Genomic DNA, 20,819 nt, shown 5'->3' on the forward strand with positions numbered 1-20,819 from the left:
ATGACCATCAGCACAGATCCTGATCACACAATAAAACGTTGCATCGCCTCAGTTCTTTCTCCCCAAGGTTTAGGTTTGTTTCACTGTGGACTGATTTAACTGACCTGCCGTCTTTTTTGTTAGAACCTTGCAGCATAGCTTCGCTGAAACAATCCTGGTCATGCCATTAGGAAAAAGTTAATATCAAATAACGAACAAAAAGAAGAAGAAGAAGACGCGATTGTACAATCGCCTTGTTCTCCTGCTTTCAGGGTGTATGTTAACAGCAGCTCCGCTCCATCAGTTGTTGTTCATAATCCACCAAGAGGCTGTCAAATGAAGCAATAATTAGACGTCAGTGTTTTATGGCCTCTGCACGAGCTAAACGCATAAGCGATGGCAACAGAAAGAGAAGCTTACAATTCATGATCTAATATGGCATGGGGTAATTTACATATTAAAGCACCAATGATTGGTTTTATTGCCATCGGAGGGCAGCAGAAACAAGCTGCAAACACAATAACAACGTGGCCAACTTGTTAACGAATAATTGGCTGCCAGCACATGCAGAGTAATAATTTGTAGTCCTGTTTCAGTTCGGTTAAGGGTAGCATTGACTCTGCTTTCACCTCTGTTAAACCTGTGCAGGATACAGACAGTGATTATGTGAGATTTCTTTTAAGGAAAACATGGATAAATAAAATAGGAACTACAATGTTGGATGGTGATCATTATCAGACTTCTTTCAAATACTTCAATACTTAATGAGATACATTGTTGACAAATATTATTACACATGAATTACCTTAACTCTACAATTTCCTACAAAAAGAAGAATTAAGCTGATGGACAGAAAGCCTGCATTAACTATGTGGACCTAAGTATCAATATTTTTACATAAGTCAGTGCTTATTTTTTAGATTTAAAATTTAACTAAGAATAATTGACGATTAAGAATAATTATCAATTGCTAAGCTTAATTGGTTCATGAATCAGTTCTTAAAATGATTCATTAATGGCTCAGTCACACTAGAGAAAAACCTGAGGTTTCCCAGTGATTGCACTTCATTTTTTTCATATTTAGAAACTGATTGCAAATACTTGCAGTGGACCGTAGACTGCAGGGTGACAGGGTGACAGCATCAGGTCACCTTGAGGGAGGCCGTCTGTCTCCAAACAACTGCGGCCCAACTTGGACTGACTGCAATCACTCTCAGACAGATTGGCAACGGCTTGCAAATAATTGCTGTCTAGATTTCCAACAAGCTTCCATCAGTCTGAGTCAGTCTGCACCAATAAAAACAACTCATCTTCAACATGCATCTTTGCAATAGGGGACTTGTAGTAGTAGTTAATGTTAATTTCTCTTTAATGTGACATCTGGTTGTGTAGATAGCGACAGACTGAAACAGAACTGCCAATTTATCACAGTTAATCGCTGTATTATCACAAATTGCATGCAACTGTCAAGTCGTTCCCATTCAATTGCAAATTTAATTGCAGACTGACTCTACCTCATTGCTTTTTTTCCCCCACTATCTTGACACAACAAAGTTGCTTTGAAGACAGCAGTTGAGCTAGTCCCTGTCTATAAAGCGACGAAAATCACAAGTTGATTGCAGATGGTTGCAGTAATTTTTAATTCCTCTAATGTGACTGTGCCATAAATAATTTGTGATTTCTGTTTATTAAATGAGCAGCTTTCAATGAGCTGCAATAATCAATTTGTTGTTTTGTTGTGTACCTGGGAGAAGCATGGTTGAGACCATTTCTGGCTCTTCCAGCGAGTCAATAACGCAGCCCTGGAAGGTCTTACTGATGGACGACTGCAGGTAGCTGACAGGAAGAAGGGATGAAAAGGATGAGACTGCCAATTTGCACCCAACAAGGCAGGAACACTTTAAAGTGAGTTTGTGAGCAGCTCAGTGTGCTGATCGAATTTCACTTGAGCACTGAAATTCGCAAAAGACATCCTCGAGTTCCTACCTCATCCAGGAGAGACGGTCCTGCCAAAATTCATACATGATGAAGCATGATCTGTCTGGCAAGTTCTGGACTGACACGCTAGAAATGAAAGGAGACAGAGTGAGAGAGGGAGAGAGAGAGAGAGAAAAGAGGGCAGTGGGGTTATCCCATGTCTGGGAAAATTGAAGCAATTTAAAGCAGCTGCATCAAATCACAGAGAGATCCTGAGGCAAACGGCACAGAGGCAGATAAAAGGACATACTGCAGGTTGTTTGGCTGGATGGTAGTGGCATCTGTGTAGATTTTGAGAGCTTGCTGAAACTGCTCCACGTCTCTCTCCTTCACAGACATTTGTCTCTGGACCAGAAGTATGTTCTAGCGGAAATATTAAAGTGGCATCAGTGTTTTACATGCATATACATATAGTATCTATGTGTATATAGTAAATCTGTATTTGGCACACACTAGACTCACTGATTTATATGTCCCTGCCAATGTGTCTTCTTTGAGAGGTTCAAGATGTGGACTCTGAAAATGGGGTCATAAATATTTCAGTCAGCCACGAGCAGAACGAGAACCAGCAGCAGAAATGGCTCAGCCTCCAGTTACAGCCTGTCACAAACCATTGGCTTCCACAAGGAAGAGATCACCATGTTCATATTAACCCTCCTCCAGCCCTCACTTGTACTAAATTCTTGTCTGCAAACCCAAGATAAGAAAATGAACATGTTAACAGGCTATTTTAACATCCCCAAAGCACTGACATCTGTCCTACCTATATTATCACATGACAATTTAAATTCTAAATGAACTCTCACACCTCCAATCAAAATAATGGCTTCCTATTGCAAACTATAAGTAATTCCAAACCTTTGTACTTAAGCACCATTGGCTGTGAATTTAATCAGTGTTCTCCCTGATTGGAGCCCAACACAGTATATATGTATTCTCAGGCTGATGTATTATGCATGCTTTCCATTGTGGGTGCAGAGTCGCTCGGGTCTGCGCTTTCTACAAACTGACTCCTCTGTCAACAAGTATCTTATGCTTCAAGCAAAATTCTTGATTTGCAAACACACAGTAGGCCTTGAATGGTGTGCTCAACATTTCTATATGTAACAGCTAAGCCTGTGGTGAACTTTGATCCTCCCAAAAGCAGACAAAGCCTTAATGCATCTTACACTCTCTCTACCCAGCTTAGCTTCATACAGTTTATTGTTCTCTTAGGTTCAAAGCAAACCGATAAATCAAGATTTAGTGGAACATTTTATTTGCTTTCCCTCTGAGTTGATTCTGCTGTCAAAAATAAAATGCTAAAAATACACCCATGACACAAGACATCAAGCACATCTTTTGAAAAATGGAAGAAAGTGACAAAAACTTCCTTTACACAAACCTCACACTCCATCTTGTCTATGAGCTGCTCCAGCTGGTTGATCTGGGAGCCCCAGTGGTTGTCTGGCTCCACACTGACCCCTGATACCAGAAACATAACTTCAGCCCAGCCCACGGAGATGATTCAATCTTAATTTTTTAATCAAACTTTATGAGAATGACCTCACGCATCCTATTCCCATTTCCCTGAAAAGTACCTGTGGTGAGCATGCCAGAGTAAGGGTCTGTTGGGGAGAGACACATGTTCTTCTGGATGCGTCGACCAGGCCTTTTGGCCATCCTCTGGATGGGCAGGTCAGCGGGCTTCTTCACTATCCTCCGTCCTGTGCAGCCCTGGTCGTGAACAGCCTCCATAGCACAATCCAGCGATGACTGAAGGGACTGCAGCTGGGTGGTGGTTTCCCTCAGCAGGAAGCGTGTCACAAACTGACCCAACACTGACGAGCCCTGATACTCCTTCAAATACAAACGAAGAAAAGGAATCAGCTGTGATAGAAGTATCATTTGTGAAACAACTGTTACCGTAGTCCAACAATTTTTTATTTGGTCTGCTCCACTGTTGTAATAGCTGGTTCAGCCAATTCAGTTTTTATCTGAACTGGTAAGCATTGAAAATTGCTTCTTTAACTATAGAATGCAATTTCTAGAGAAACAGCACTGAGCCTGTTTTTCTGCAGGGCGTGGTTTGTGGCTTGCTGCTAAAAAAGTTAGAGGTACACAGTTTGGCCAGAAAAGCTGAAGGGAGAAAGCATCTCAAAAATTGTCCGGCAATTTTATTAGGCCACAGCGCTACCTAATAAAGTGGCCACACATGCACTTAGTAAAAGTGGCAGCAGTGAATGTAAGAAAATAGGCCATAGGTGTACCTAATAAAGTCAGAAGAGGTGTACTTAATAATGTGACAAAAGGGGTACCCTATAAAGTGGCTGGCCATAATTATCAGGTTAGGCTATAACCTAATAAAAATAGGTTGCCGGGTAAACTATTCGTCTGAGAAAGACTTGAGTCTGTGCTTGAAAACACATGAAATATTTCTAACCATCACAGAGAGACATGATATTCAAAGTCTTATCCAATCACAGTGAGAGACGAGATTTACATTAGCCTGTCAAACGATAATAGACCAACGAAGCAACTCATCAAGTGTCCCTGCAGTGAGTAACCATGGCGATGGCATGAGTCTGAGTAGCCAGAGGAATCTGCGTTAATCTGTGCCGAGTTTCACGCAGCACTACTCGATCAATTAGTCCACTCTAACTCTCTCAGTCAGTGGCTCCAAATTTTAGTAGTTACACATTCGCTGAACAAGCAAAAGCTCCCCAGTTTGCAAACCCCTAAAAGATTTGTGTCAGGAAGTGTATCCAGTGTAGAAATCTGCAAATATATGGAGCTACACGCTGTAACGATCGCTTGTGAAAAAGAAGCAGCCAAAAGCAGCGTTTGGGGATTTTTTTTGCAACTATGTTTTTAAATGATTAATAAGCTCTCACCCACCACTGAGCCAGTTTAGTGTGAGAGCTGTGTTTCTATGACAAACCAGATCCGTGCTGAGTAATATGAAAACATCATTTAGCCAACAACAACATATAGTGGGATGTGTTGCTTTGCAGCTATCTCACCAATAATGTAGCCTGGGGCTGATTTTCAGACATCTCTCTGAGCACTGTGAGCTTCAGGGCAGTGTCTGCTGCATTTTAGAAATCTATAAATCTTTTCAAGCTCACTTTTTGAACACAATGACCCCCAACACACTGACCATCGCACTGTGCCATTTCCAAATTGAGTTCAGGAGAAGTGACAGCGAGACGTGATAAATGTTGGCCAGTCTTGTTCAAATCCGTGTTTCTGTACGCGTGATTTATCGGCAGAAGACGAGCTGTGCTGCACAAGTAACCTCTGTCTTTTTTTCTGTTTTTTCTTTTTGATGAGCAGACAGATGAGCTGCAACGCCAGAGTGGATGTGTTCTTTTCACCCCAGGAGATGGTAAAAATGATAAAAATAGCTATACAATTAGTAATATGTTTGGTGTAGCAATTTATTAAGTAACCCTCGTTGTAGGGAGGGCTGAAAAACGCCTCACCTTTTCAGGGAAAAGAAAGCTTTTTGACCAACTTGAAATATGAAAAATGCATGAGCTATAAGCACGTGTGATGCAGAGAAGAGAGATGAAAAGCCAGAAAGCAAGGCTGTGCTGAAGATGAGAGATGTAGAGAGAGAGAAAGCCGAATATCCTCCCGAGTGAATAATAAACCTGGACACTGAAAGAGGAAGAGCAAAAGAAAGAAATGCAGTCATGTGGTTGTGGTGCATTTGCGCGACGTCACGTCAGTTGGACAGCTGCGGGGTTTGTCAGCCTTAGTTACTGTCATCTACACTCCACTACTGCCCAAGCACAGTCATCAGTCACTGCAGAAGCTCCAGTGAAAATAACCTCCTGTAACCGCAGAAAGCAGCCTCATTATAAGTCTGAGTCCACATCCATTTATACTCCACCTGATTCTCATCGTTTGCCAAATACAAAATAAATATTCACCAGTCGGCTTAACAGAAAGGGCTACTCGAGATCAGTACAGACTGAGCTAAGCTATCGATTAAGTCTTAGTGGAAGTTCTCTGATGCTGTTCTCCAGTGTGCCCGCCTAACACAACAGGATTACAGCCCTACTTGTCAGGGCAGGACAATTAAATCCCCACTACATCTCTTGCAATATTAAGCGTGCTGTTCTGCTCGAGCAGGTCTCAAAATAAGATTTTATAACGCTCTAATTAGCATGTTTCACAGTCCAAGGCTACTGTTTCTGTGAGATACTGTTTCTCTTTATCTGAAGGCAACATTCTACTTTGGGGTAGAAGGATGTGAATGAGCCAATATAATGCCGTACTGGTTGCTAGATATGAAATAATGGTGTTCAAAACAAAAACAATGAAGAAATAATGTGCATTTTAATGCTGCAGCTCACTGATGTGTTTGTAAAAAACCTAGACAGGTGGATGAACACACAGCAAGCATTATAATTCATATTTAACTGTTTCACAGTATCTTTGCCTGTGTGCTCTGTTAATTAGTTAGTTTACAACTCATTGCATGTTTTCATAATTAAATTGATTATTTTAGCCATTTTAAAACTGTCATTTTAAGCCATCTGAGCCAATCATGTGTCAAGGATGTTGTTTTTTATTTAAACTTACTGCCCTTCAATTTGTAAAATCCAGGTCACAGTAGCATATGTGATTTGGCTCTGCCATTTCTTTCTTTGCCTCCTCCATATGTGTCTTCTCCGCCTCCAGTATTTCTGCACTTGCTTCAGCATCTTTTCCTGACATTCATTATCTTGATGGTCCATCATATTCTCATTGCAGATCTTTCCTTCCATTCCTCACTTGTTGATTTTCCTATTTCAGATTTTGATTTTGTCGATTCATTTTTTTTTTAGACTGTCTCCTTCCACCTTCTTCTTTGTTATTTATTTAGGCTGTATTTAGTCTTAGCTTCATTCTTCTGCACCACATTTTCTCTCTCTGCTATCTCTTTTCAGAGGTTCTCCTCCTGAGAGCTGCATTTTGCCATCAAAGCCTTTCAGTGAGCCTGGCAGAGAGACGCTCCTTCTCATGCACCAGTTCCTGTATTTTACCGTCCCTATGCCTGAGCTGGTCCTTCACTTCCTTTACCTCCTGCTGGTATTTGCTTGATAGATTTTCTCTGTGTGCCTCCAGCTGTCTGCACAAATAAGTGCACACACAACAGCTGCCATGTTTATCAAGCCTTGTAAGAGAAAGCATCTTTTAAAGGTCTTTGAGCTCATGTTTGAAAATGTACTGCCAGAGTCACTCACGATGGGAAATATTCACTGCAACAGCACACTGATCGCAAAGACTGTGGCAGCGTTTTAAACTGACAGCTGAGACAGTAACAGGAAAGTTTTAACACATCAAAGGATCGAGGATGCTTATGGATTACTGGAAAGATATTGTGCTGTTTATATGTCTTGGCATGCAAAAATCCACACAGCACAGGGGTGAAAGGAACCATAACCAACCTCTTTAGTTTTATCCATGGCCTTCAGAATGGCCACATTCAGCTTTTCCAGAGCAGACAGGACGTTGACGTATTCTCCCAGGTGTGGAGTGAAGTACTCTGGAATGGGAGAAGAACTGTTACTTATTATAATCTGGTTCGTGTTGGACTAGCACAACACAAGTAGTGCTTTTCACAAGAGGATCAGTATCTGGCAACAAATCAGTCAGCAACACTGATGCACACACATCTTTGAGTTATTGTCACTATCAGACCAACATCAACAGCTAAAAGCATCAAAACTCCCCCTGTTCATGATACACACAGTTAAAGTGATCTAATGCACCACATGAATTTTAAAGTAAAGTCGGTAAAATAAAATAAATAAAAGATAGTTACCGGAGAGTTTGTCTATGTCCAGGTTGCTGTGAGGGAGTCACAAAGAGACAAAAGAACCATGTTAATGAAACTTGTCTATCACGCTAAGGCCTCAACTCTTCCTGTCAAAGACCACAAAGACTCTTTTTTAATGGAGTTTGCATGTTTTTCCCATTCGCCTGAGTTCACTCCAGGTACTCTGACTTCTTCCTACATTGTAAAGTATGGTAGGAGCTGATGTTAATTCAAATAGTAGTTGGTCTCATCGTGTGCAAGTCCTTTGATGCGCTGGCATCTTATACATTCTATACATGGAGTTAGCCACCTCTTGCCCAATGCCGGGTGGAGCAGGGATACAACCTCCAAAACTCTAGCTGGATAAGCAGTTACGAGGCTTGGCCTATACTGCAAAGGGGATGATCCCCACTGACTGACTTAAGGTAACTATCTTGTTTCTGTTGTTTCTTCTACTGAGACAGACACATACTCTACAGGAAGCTTTTTGAAGGACCAACTGTTTTTGTTGAATGGTTCTGGTTACCATCTTGGTGAGCAGTTGGAGCTTTGGCACAGGGTGTAAACATGGTGACACTTCACTTAAGATGCTTAGTTTAAAAGCCCTCGGTGTGTGACTCTTACAGTTTGCGCAAAATCACTTTTCCTCTTAGTCATCTCTTAACCACAGACACGATAAACATACCTGTAGATTCTGACAATCTAAGATAATTAATACTGAACAAAAATAGATTAACTGCCCACTGTTAGTAAATGTTATAAAAACACCAGGAATAAAGCAAAATACTCCTCATATTTATATATAGCTGTCCATAGATTCGTAACTATGCTGAAAACAGAAAAAGCTGTTATCTCCTTCAGTCACCTTTCATGGATGGTTATCTGATTGTGTAACCTTATAAAACATTTTGTTTTGTTATAATTTGTTATAAATTTGATAATTTAGCGTTTCATTGCGATGCTGTGCAACCCTCTTGCTAACAGTATAGCAATGAAGTTGAGTAGCATAGATTAAACCACCTGAAATGTCTTCACTGTGACTGGTTGGCATATAAGTGATGCCAACAGCACAGAGCTTCCATCACTATTGTTCTCTCAGACACAAAAAAAAGGTTTCTTGGGTGTTTTTATACCAACAGGCATTTTACAGGTGAATGTTTATATATCTTACAGACATATCTTTGCTAATGAGCTAATCAAGCAGGCTGCTGCAAGCCCTCTGGCTTTCACACAAGAATTAAGGCTTTATGAAATATTAGCATCATATTATTTGAAGTGCAGTATTGACATTTCACTGCCAGACAGCAGGAAAGCAGGAGGGGCTACAGATGGCAGCAGAATTGGAGGACATCCAAAAGGAAGATCAGCTTACTCTGTCTGCTGCCTGTCGATGGAGTAATACAGCTCCTGCATCTGCTCATCAGTGAGGATGCCATCGGTGAAATATGACTGGAACTCCTCCAAGTTCAGCTTCCCATCATCTGAAAGGAGAGATGCTTGTGAAAGTTACACCTAGCTGAAGCCTCAGTGTTTCAGCATCTGAATGAAGAGTTTGCCCATAATCGAGTGTAAAGGAACAAAGACACTTTGTCTCTGTGATGCAAACACATTACTGATGAACTCAGAGGTGTTACTGCAAAAAAAATACTTCTGATGAACCGCCCTAGTCCTAAATTCTGTCTTGGTTTACAGTAATGTAACCCTAAAAAGATGGTAAAACTTCCCCTCAACCATTGTTACAATAAATCATCATTCTTTTAATACTGATAAGAGCTGGATTTCCAACTCTCCAGAGTAATAATGATCTAACTGAGCACCAGATTTTCTGTTCAAAAGTTGACTATTAACACCGTCTGATTTCTTCACTGAAACGAGAGAAGAAAATTGGCAAGCCAATGTACCCGCTGTTTCAATTTCTGCAACAGTTCATTTCCATCACTCCAGTTTCTGGACAATCATCACATGAGCACAGTTTGTAACCAGTCTGATACCAACATGTTCAGCATCTGATGCCTTGTGCCGCACAGCTTGCAGGGTCCAGACCTAACCAGTAACAAGAGGTAAACGCAAAGCTCACAAACACGCCACCACCAACGTCTTTCTGTAGGCGCTGAAACCTTCAGAGACCCACATGCCAGCCCTCGCTCACAGCCCTGAGCCAGAAGTAAATCATGTCATATTTTGACTTCGCATCAGCTCGCGCTGTGGATAATTCTGGACACGATTCACTTGCGGGAAAGTCCTCCCAGCAAAATGTATCATCACTGAACATTTGTTGCAGTGTGGCTGTGGAGAAAGAATCGCAGTGAATTTCTCAAACTTTCCCTGTTTAAAAAAAAAAAAATCTCCACAAGATGTGGGAGTAAACACAATCTGTTGCACCTCTGACTCACTCTCCAGCCTTCTCCATCGGAGTTGCTTTGGGTTTGAGATTCACACCACATTAAGGCGGCCGAGTGCAGTGCAGCTCAGATGGCGCATTATGCAAGTGCAGCTTTAAAGATCAAAGTGGCAGTGGTATAACGGCTGATCTCCTGGCTATCCGCAGTGTTTATCTAGCAAACTAATAGAGTATATTCATGTACTTCATCTACAGGACTCCTGACCTGCCCTCAGTTTCACTATTTAATGGGCAAAAATGAGATCTAAAGATACTAAGTAATTATAACTGATAGCTCTTTTAGTTGTCCCCCCAAAAAGGATAATAATCAAAGGAAAGGATGGGAGAAAGTACTGGATTGGTGCATCTGGAATAATATTAGTTGATCATATCAGTGACACCTTCAGGTGTTTGATAATTTAAAAAACGACTACAAAATAGACTTCATAATTACAGATATTCTAAATGTACATGCATGTATTTCTCAAACTATAAATACATGCTGTAAATTCAACATAAAAACATAGCAGGCTATGACAGCAGTCTGCATATTTTCCTCCATAACACCCAGGAGCGTGCACAAAATGCACAGCGGTGCATAGCACTAATGCACAACACAAACGTCTTTCTCTGAGGCTGCACACTATGAGAGCGGCCAAATTTCCTCTCAAGAGAATACTGTGAGTTATTTTATTATGAAGCTCGTGCAACACTTTTTCACACCGTTTAGGGTGGATCTATCTCATCATGAACGTGACTTTGTTGTAATGTGTCTTCATTCCACTGTTAGTTAAAGCTGGCTAATGTCACCTCTCAGACAGAGATTTTATTAAAAACTATTCCTGTTTTGCGTCAGTTTATTCCAGTTTATTTCGACAAACTAATGTCAATAAACACCTCCACAGGGAAATTTAAAGAGCTACTAAGACAGTTGCAAAATCTCATGACAGAAGCAAAGCAGCTCGCTGGCTTTAATTGTCTCACTTCACACTGACTAAAACTGCAGCTCTAACTGCAACCTAAACGACACGATCGCCCCCGTACTGAAGAGCATTTCTTTCCAGGAACACTTCCCTTGAGGAAATCCTGAACCTAAAAGGGCTAAGACTGCAGCACTGCTAAAAATTCATAAAGCCCATCGGTGCGATTCAGTTGAAAAGCAGAGGTGAGAACAGGCCGCAGATAAAAACATCCTGTATGTGTTGCCTCAAAGAGCAAGTGTATGAAATTGATTACCAATCAGCAGAGGAGCGGAAAAATGAATGCGCAGCAATATTTCCCAAAGTTCATTTCCAACCATGAATGCCAAACAATGCCAACAACAGCGGGTTTATGATATCTTTAGACTATGAATTATTGGTCATTTATTACTAAATAGACTAACTGATGGTTAATTGCAGACCTACTAGTTTATTGAATTTGTTGATAGTGATTTTTGACCACATTTGCATCTCACAAACTGAACAAGATGACAAAGGTGATGTAGCGATACAGCGAGCGCGGCATCACTTTTGCACATCCCTGCAATTCTGCTGCTGTTGGCACCTGTCTCTCTGCTCCAGCACCAAATGCCTTAACAATTAGACAACTGCAAAAGATCATGTATGTGCAGCCAAAAACTTACAAAACACCCTCAGATATCAGCCTTTTTCATATTTTTTTTAATCTACTAAATGCATTTGAAACTTGGTTTTGAAATACAAAAAGAACAAATCAACAACAAAAGGAAAAATGAATGAAAAGAAGCGTAGAGAAAAATCTCTGGGTCGAGAATACACCTCATCATATAGAGCACATCTCCATGAGTTGATTTGTTTTTTCATCTCCAGACCTAATTGCTGATTTGTGCTTTTCATGGCTGTTATTGTTTTTTTCCTGGTGATAAAAGTGAATCTCAGCAAAGTGAATCTCAGCAAACAGCCTGTAGATTAAAAGCATTTAGCATCTACTTCATATTTGTGCAGTTGCATTTTTGGTCTATTAAAAATGTAATTCCTGATTACAATAGCAAAGAGGAGTGTAGTGGGCTGGCAGACAGCCCTCATTAAAATCCACAGTACAAGAAGTATATCATGGCAGCCTACTCAGCACTGATTGGAAGGCGGCACTTTCCTCTTCAGTGCACAGCTCAGTGAGTTTGAGGAAATAAGAGCCAAGCAGAGTTTAGCTGCAAAATGAAGATAACGAACACAAGAATGCTGCAAAGTTTTCGTTCTTTCTACAAAGAGTGTGAGCGTGTCAGGCTGAAAACACAAACCACGAGGAGCAGACCTGAACCGTCACAAAATGCTGTCACAGCACTGTACATTTTTATGCTCATTAACATCATTTTCTGAAGAAAAAAAAGGCAGAATTTTTGTAGTTGCACTAGCACACTGAATTTTAATTCATATATTTAAGTGCAGACATTCAGCTTTAATTCAAGGTGTTTAACGGGGTTTTGCATTTACTTTTAAGAATTGCAGTTATTTTTATTCACAGTCCCCTATTTTTGGAGGGTCTAAACTAATTGAACATGCTAATTTTGAATTTAAGGGCTGATTTTATAACTAGAATGAAAAAGCCTCGCAGAGAATGACTGCCTGACTGCCATCACATACCATGGACATCATCAAATGCTGTGTTTCTTCCCTTGACATACTCTGCTAGGTCTTTACTGCAGCAGCCTGTAGTTGCTGCTTGTGTTTGGGTCTCTCTGTATTCATTTTGTATTTGATAACTGACCTGAACTGACTCTGCCTTTGAAGTATATCCCATTTCTTTTTCTTGAGAAACTCTTGGGTTGCTTTTGCAGTATGCTTTTGGGTTGTTATCCTTTTGGACTGTGAAGAGCTGAATGATCAGTTTTACAACATTTGAATGAATGAATCTGAGGAGAGTATAGCCCTGTACACTTCACAGTTCATCCTGCTACTTCTATCAGCAGCTACATCGTCACTTTACGCCAGTGATCCACTGGCAGTCATTCACACCACACCATAACATTGCCTACACCGTATTTGACAGATGGTGTGGTATGCTTCATGAGCTCTTTCTTTATCATTCTGGTACGAGTTAACCTTGGTTTCTTCTGTCTAAAGATTTTTTTTCCAGAACTGTGCAGGCTTTTCTAGAAGTTTAAGTCTAAGTTCTTGACGTAGATGTTTTTTGTTTTTTGGGGGGCAACCAAAGTTGTAAAGTTGTTTTTAGTATCCAAGTTGTTTTTAGTATCCAAGGAAATAATTCTGTCATCATGCACTTTACTTGTCTTTCTGTGGTCTTTCAGTCTGAACTGGTCAGTTAATTGGTTCCTTGAATAAATTTACCAGATTACAGATTTGGCCGCTTCTAAAATTTTTACCTAATAGGGTTGTATTGGGGGGGGGGGTTAGTTACAGTGAAAAGACACTTACGACATTATGTCATGAAACTCCTCCATGAGCCTCTGGACATGGGGGATTGTGCATTAAATTGGCTGCAGTTCCCAAATAATTGATGCATATTTCTTGTTCAACCCCTTGAATAGAAGCTTAAAGTCTGCACTTCACATATTGAATATTTTATTTGTAATTCACTCTGGTAGTGAACAGAAGAACTACAAAAATTAGGTCTCTGTCCAACAAATTATGCACCTTACTGTACACTCCCACCTTTGCTGCCTTCCAGCTGCTATGCTCTTCACTTATTATCACCTAACACTCAGCCTCAAAGAAGAAAAATCCACCCGCCCTTTATTTCTATTTTCATAACAGACCCAAAGAAAAAAATTCATCTTTTATGTGCCAATTTATAATTCACAAACTGAAGGGCTGTTTTCACATCTCAGTATCTTCACACGAGCTGTGGGGCACCCCGGAAAACCTCTGCTCATGGCGGCACGTTGCATCATTAATCCTGCTCTTACGCAACACGTTCAACGTCCTCCAGAGGGAAGCGATCAGAGTCCGTAGATACTCTACACGCATTAATAACTCAACACTTTTGCATTTTACATTCCATTAAATGAAGATGCAGCGCATGAATACAAAATTGAGAACAGAAACATTTCCCTGTTTGTCAGCTGTGTTTTTCAAGCAACACTAAATTCTCTGCGTTCTCCTAGCAGACATTGATGTAGCAAATTCCCTTTGAAGTAAAGAGGTGAAACTGCATCGCTTTAATCAAGCGAAACAGGGACACGTTTACGAAGAGAAAACATTGAATTTACATTTATTGCAATTCTCAGGTGAGTTTGCACCACTCGAAGTTAAAATGTGTTTTCTACAAAGGAGAGCAGAACCAGCCAAGGCAACAGTTTTTCTATAGTTAGATCATTTGCATATGCATTACCTCACAATATGTGTTATTTATATCCATGACTATCACTGAGATGAGCAGTGGTGCTGGCAATGCACTGATATGAACAATGCCTTTAGGGGGAACTGTAGGAGTTCATCCTGTCAAATCCAATCCCATCACAAAACCAAAAAATAAATAAAAATGCAGCTGGACCTGACCCCAGTTATTCAAATCCTCTGCATCTCACAAGGATGGCGATACAATTAAATGATTAAATGGAAGAATAAGTTCCACCAAGACCACTGTCTGAACGAAGCCACCAAAGCTACATCCTTCAACAAAATTTTAATTGAGTTTTAATTAACCGTTCAATCCAATTAGATTTGCATTTTGCTTACTCACCGTTTTTGTCTGCACGGCGTAAAATCTGCAAGAAAAGAGAAAAGTTGTGTTTAGGCGTTAAGGTCCGCAAGCACAATATTTTAACACGGGCAATTGAGATGTGTAGCACTAGGCTGACATTAACCGACACAAGGATTTTTGTATTTTGAAGCCATCCAGTGAGAAGTTAAAGATGTATGAGGCAATTTATTTGTGTGAGATGAAACTTAGCCCATTCTTCTCTTTCTGTATGAGCAGCAAAATGTTTAAGGGGAGATGTAATTTCCTCATTTCAATAACAAAAGAGACACGAAATATCTCAGGAAATGCAATACTGACATTTGTGTGGCGCCCAGAGGAGTTTCAGAGTGAAACCTTTCATGCTTTTTTTCCTCCGCAGGGGCTGTCATGCTTACAGTTTTGTGAAAAGACTGCAGAAGCAACACTCCTTTATAGTCACTATTTATACCATGAATAGTAATCCTTCTTATCTAAAGCCTTATCATCAATAACACCAAATCTTTTTTTGCTAATCAGTTACCGTGTGTGGATCAATAGAGTCCAGTGTCTGACGGATTAACCGCGTCATTACACTGGAGTGGTGAAGCTGCATCCAGCTGTCACTTTTCAAGCACATCGGAGTGTGAAGGCTTCAATACACTCTGCTGACATCGAGCATTTAAACAGAATCCCTCCTCCATTGAAGACACACTGTACTGTGCAAAAGTCCCAAGCGTCACTTCTTTTTTTTTAGCATTGAAATATGTGCAACCACACATGGAAATACAACATACAAGGAAAACACAGAGTGCAGAGTTCTAATAGCTTGAAAATCAATATTTGGTATGACCACCATTAATAATAATCAATATACCCTAAACTCTCTTAGACAAGCTTTCTCGTAGCCTTCAGGAATAGATCTCCAGGCTTTGAAAGAGCTGTTTTTAAAATTCAGTCACAGAGCAGATAATCAGTCAGCAGGCAATCTTTGGTACATCCCCGAAAAAGGTCTAGGGGGTGAGGAGAGGTAACGTAAAAGTGGAAAGAGGTCAGTTTGAAACGTTTTACTGCTGAGAGGTTAACAGAGGGAAGCATCAAGCATACATGACTTAGCTTCAGGGAGACCCAAGGCCAACACAACAAACAAAACAGCTCTAACTTAAAGCGAAACTTAGCCAAACAAAAAGACTACACTTCAACTTCCTATCACCCAAGGAAAAACAGGGGGAAAGGGTGGATATTAAAAAAATGGCAGCTCTCCCCTATAAGCTTCCTCCAGGCACTGTAGCAGAAGGTAAACAAAGGTCAAACCAGCTGCAGTTTACAATCGACATCAAGCTAGCCAGCCAGAGTCCTAAGTGTTTCTAACAATCAACAGTTTCAACTGTATGACCATGAAGGGTTTGGACATGGTGTGTGCTGGATAGTTTACGGCAATATCTTGCATTTATTTTGAATCAGACTTAAAATCATGTTTATGTGTGATAAGAGATTTCTGAATTTGAGCAAAAGCAGGCTGTAGATTTGCAATGGCCAGATCATGAGAGGACCCAGCTACATAATAAATTATGTCATCTATATAAAATTGCATAAAATTTTATATAATATTGTATAAAATTCTGTCTCCCTATGATCTCTCCTTTTCTCCTCACCCCAATCGGGTATGGCAGCTACTCCCTGAGCATGCTTGTACCAGAGGTTTCTTCCTGCTAAAAGGGAGTTTTTCCTTCCCACTGTCACCAAACGCTTGCTTGTATGGGGGAAGTGTGGTTGTTGGGGTTTCTTTCTAATATTCTAGGATCTTGACCTTACAATATATGGTGTCTTGAGGGCACTGTTGTTGTGAATGGCTGCAATATAAACAGAGAACTGGACTGAATTGAGTTTTCTGAAGTGGCAGAAACAATATTGTTTTTGCAGCTCTGAATATTTAGTGGAGGATATATAGACTCAGAGATGCTTTTTCTTTGTTACACAAAAAAAGTCCAGTAGAACTGTAGGGGTGATAAAAAAGCCTTGCAAATATCTGACTTCCTAGTTATGTGCCGATTTTCAAAACAGTTTTTTTAAAAGAAGGGACGGAGGCAGACGTTTTAAAGGCTTTCCAGAGATATTTGTGTAAAAATAAATCAGATTTGGCTTTTCTAATAAGTCTAATACAATACATGTATACTTTGTACTAAAAATGTTGCCAATCAGATTGATGGTTTTTGCCAACTTCCAGACTGCATCTGAAGCATTTTCTTTAGATCAAAACCAAAGAAAATGGAACAAAATGCTTATAGATGGAATTAAAAATATGTCCTATGCTAAGCTGTCTGTTATGTGTAGACACAGGACTGGTTCATGCCTTGAGCAGGGTGCCTTTTATATGCTTAAATGAGTCACAGGTCAGTGCTGGGTGACTTAAAAAACAAACAAACTAAATTCCTCTGAAAAATGTTGGGTACAAGGACTGGACTGAAAAACCAGGAGAAATTTTGCTCAACATCACGTTTAAAAAGTTACAAGAAGGTCTGGCTCATTGGCAGGAAAATATTTAAAAATGAGGGATGTCTCAAGACTTTTGCACAGCATGTACACAACAAAAACTGTACTCACGATTCAATCCAGTGACCACATAAGGGCAATGCTTGAACCCGACTACAAATCATGCATTTGCATTTATTATTGTTGAGTGTAATACCAACAAAATCATGTTGTTACATTGTGTTTTCATCAATAGGTACACTGTAGTGCCTTACATCAAAACATTAATGTAACAGGGACAAAGCATAATACAGACCTGATGTTCACTAATGATGACATGTCATTAGCTGACTGGCTAAAGGGTTACTTGTGATAAAGCTAAGATGGCATAAGGACTTGAATACAGGTCTGATGAAGTACAAGAGCTAAGATTTACGGCCCTTCTGTGGGAGGCTGGTGGAGTCGATGGTGGTGTTGTTATCCCACAGAGCCAATGAAGACATTCTAAAAGTAGCAGCATGGATGCTACTCAGTTAAAAAAAAATCAGTCACTGCGGTAAGCTGGTAAGTCACAGTGAGTCCTTAATAAACTACAGAGAGCTACATCTTCTTATCTCTATGCCATCCATTACACGGACGGCACTGAAAATAATTATTATATCAAAAAGACTAAAAAAGAGAAAACTTGGCAATGTGAAAGATTGAAGTCTGAGTCTGTTAAACCGAGTCCTTCAGTGTATCTAATTAAATAGACAAATGGTAAAAAACACAAAAAGCTCCCTGAAGCCAAACGGAGCTGTGAAGTGACTGTGCAGAAAATGAAAAGCATATTAAAAGTAACATATTACGCTAATTTCTGACATTTTCTTTTAGCCATGCATTACTAAACCTTCAAAATAATCCGTATTTCTCTTATAGTGGATCTTGATGCTGCACCTCATGACCTCATGATTCAAATGTTTGTCCATGTTAATTATGAACATACATGCCTGGAGTAGTAATCAAGTATATTAACATGGCAGAAAATAAGAAAAAGCTTACAGGATCTCTTACTACAGATGTAAGTGTGTGTAACAGCATTAATTATTTGTGTGGAAGACAGTAAATAAAAATAGGGGACTCACTGCAGGTTAATGACATGCTATTTGGAGCAGGGATGTATAGAGATCATGACAGTAAACAGAGAAAAGATGCTTTAAAATGAGATCCAACTCTTATTTCCTACAACTAGAATACATGTCATTCATAAGCCTCAACATTAGCAATGCCCACCACTTGGCTGCCACCTGGAAACACATCTGGGCACTGATTTGAGCAGTTATTTTAATGCTTAGTCTCAATGAAGTGTAATTTCAAGTGAGCCAAATCTAATCACTAATACTTTTGTTAATGCAAGTTAACACAGGTGTGTGTTAATGCAGGCTTTAACCGCCTTTTCCCCACTGAAAGCTTTACTTCTGCCACTGTCTTAGATTTTCATTTCAGAATTGCTGAGTCCCATGTCTCTGTTATTATCTCTCATACTGGGTTCATTAAAGAAAACGCCTACTTGGAGGTAACGCAGTGCTGGCTCGAGAGAATGGCCGCTAACTGCGTTTAAACCAATTGTGCACTCGCTGCAGTCTGATTTCCCCGTTGCTGGCCAATGATCTGCCTTGAGGAAAGTGAATTTAATTTGCAGCCTGCTGTCAGAAAGTCTAACACTGGGAAATTATGCTGCTAATTCGCTGTCTTCTTATTTGTGGCTAACTACGGAGTCATTGTGGCACAAAACACAAAGCATTTCTTTGAGCAGCTTAGTTGGGGCACATTTATGTAGTAGGATATTGTAATTTCAGGGATAGCTCAGTAGGTAGAGTGGTTGCCCCATGATCGGAAGGTCGGGGTTCGATTCCCCTTAACAGCTACCCTGAGGTACCCCTGAGCAAGGTACCGTCCCTACACACTGCTCCCCGGGCGCCCAATGGCTGCCCACTGCTTCACTGAGTGAATGGGTTAAATGCAGAGAGCAATTTCCCCACGGGGCTCAATAAAGTACAATAATGTACACACTTTCAATTTCCAGAGTTAAGAATTAAAAATGTAGGATCTTTTTACTTGTGAAAGGCATTTTTATTATTATTTTCAGAGTGAGGGGAAAATCATATCATGCAGTAATAACATATTTGATCTAGTGCATGACCCTTAATATTTTGTTAGAAATTTGAAATAAAAAGGCTGCACTGCATTTCTTAGCAGGTAAAAGGTCAGTCCCATCAAAGAAAATATGTCAGATTGCTTCGTCCGGGATATCTGTGTTTTGTAATTGACGCAATGATGTGCATGCATTCACCTTTCTTACATAATAGTGCTGCTGCCAAACTCACACGTGAATAGTAGACTGGCATTAACTCAGTATGAACCAAAGAGAAGAATGAAGAACAGTGGATTACTCATCCTGCGCTTTTGTTAAACGACCCCCAGAAGGTGGACACGAGCAGAACACGTTCAAATGCAATCACACACAAGACTACTGAGAAAAATACGTTTTAAAAAAGATGTATTATTAAGAAATGACATATGTGTTTCTTTAAAAAAAAAAATCTTCCAAATATAAAAACACACTATGTACTTACATCCTGAAATAATGAGATCCCTTGATTGTGCTTGTGGTCAAGCTCCTGCCGCTTTCTCAAGTGTTCGTGCTTGGCAGACTGAAGACACATGGTGATGAGCTCTGTGCAGGCCAGCATCTTGCTGCTTCTCTTCAAAATTTGATGCTTTTTCGTCTTCTTCTTGTTGATGTCTTATGGAGAGGTTGCCCTTGCCAGGGAGGATGATGATGCTGGTCCTGTGATCCAGTCAGGGATGAGCTAAACCCTGCCTGCTGCCCTCTGCCTGCAGCCCGCCGCCTGCGCGTCTACGGCAGCAGAAAAACTCCGCCTCTACACGACCCCGAAGCAGCGATTCATAAAAGTCCGAGGAATGCATCATCTCCACCTGCTGGTGAGAGTGCACAGACGCTGTCACGTTATAGGCTGGCTGAAGGAGGATAAAGAGAGAAAAAATATTTAAAAAAAAAAGGAGCTCCTGATATATTGATTTATTACTCGCACTGTGATCAGTGATGCGTTTAAGAGAAGTGAAGAAGAGAGTCCAGGCAGGGTGGAGAGTACTGTCGTGGTAGAGGTGGGGTATCTGTGACAGACGGATGGCAGCAAGAGCTTTTCACTCTTGCTGAGACCTGCTAGATGTGTGGTTTGGTGGAGACGGTGGCTCTAAAAAAAAAAGACAGAACGCAGAGGTGGAGGCGGCAGTCAATGTTTCCATTGGGGGTGACCGGGATGGAGAGGATGGTAAATGGTAAATGGCCTGTATTTATATAGCGCTTTACTAGTCCCTAAGGACCCCAAAGCGCTTTACATATCCAGTCATCCACCCATTCACGCACACATTCACACACTGGTGATGGCAAGCTACATTGTAGCCACAGCCACCCTGGGGCGCACTGACAGAGGCGAGGCTGCCGGACACTGGCGCCACCGGGCCCTCTGACCACCACCAGTAGGCAACGGGTGAGGTGTCTTGCCCAAGGACACAACGACC

General features: G+C 40.6%; 1 protein-coding gene across 1 annotated transcript; it reads right to left on the reverse strand.

Moving 5' to 3' along the window:
• Window positions 1-256: 256 nt before the first annotated feature.
• LOC146610438 (N-terminal EF-hand calcium-binding protein 1-like) lies at window positions 257-19,966 on the reverse strand. Its single transcript, XM_085344479.1, has 12 exons — window positions 19,850-19,966; window positions 14,787-14,811; window positions 9,120-9,228; window positions 7,754-7,779; window positions 7,377-7,474; window positions 3,537-3,795; window positions 3,341-3,420; window positions 2,419-2,472; window positions 2,207-2,319; window positions 1,966-2,043; window positions 1,724-1,815; window positions 257-308 (listed from the first exon to the last, which is right to left on the reverse strand). Exons 1-12 carry the CDS (start codon window positions 19,964-19,966, stop codon window positions 280-282), a joined length of 1,080 nt encoding a protein of 359 aa, XP_085200605.1. The 3' UTR covers window positions 257-279.
• Window positions 19,967-20,819: the final 853 nt, after the last annotated feature.

Source organism: Diplotaxodon limnothrissa, linkage group LG20 (assembly GCF_057381915.1).
Source record: "Diplotaxodon limnothrissa isolate DT_005_m linkage group LG20, D_limnothrissa_male_GT1.1, whole genome shotgun sequence".
NCBI lineage: Eukaryota > Metazoa > Chordata > Actinopteri > Cichliformes > Cichlidae > Diplotaxodon > Diplotaxodon limnothrissa.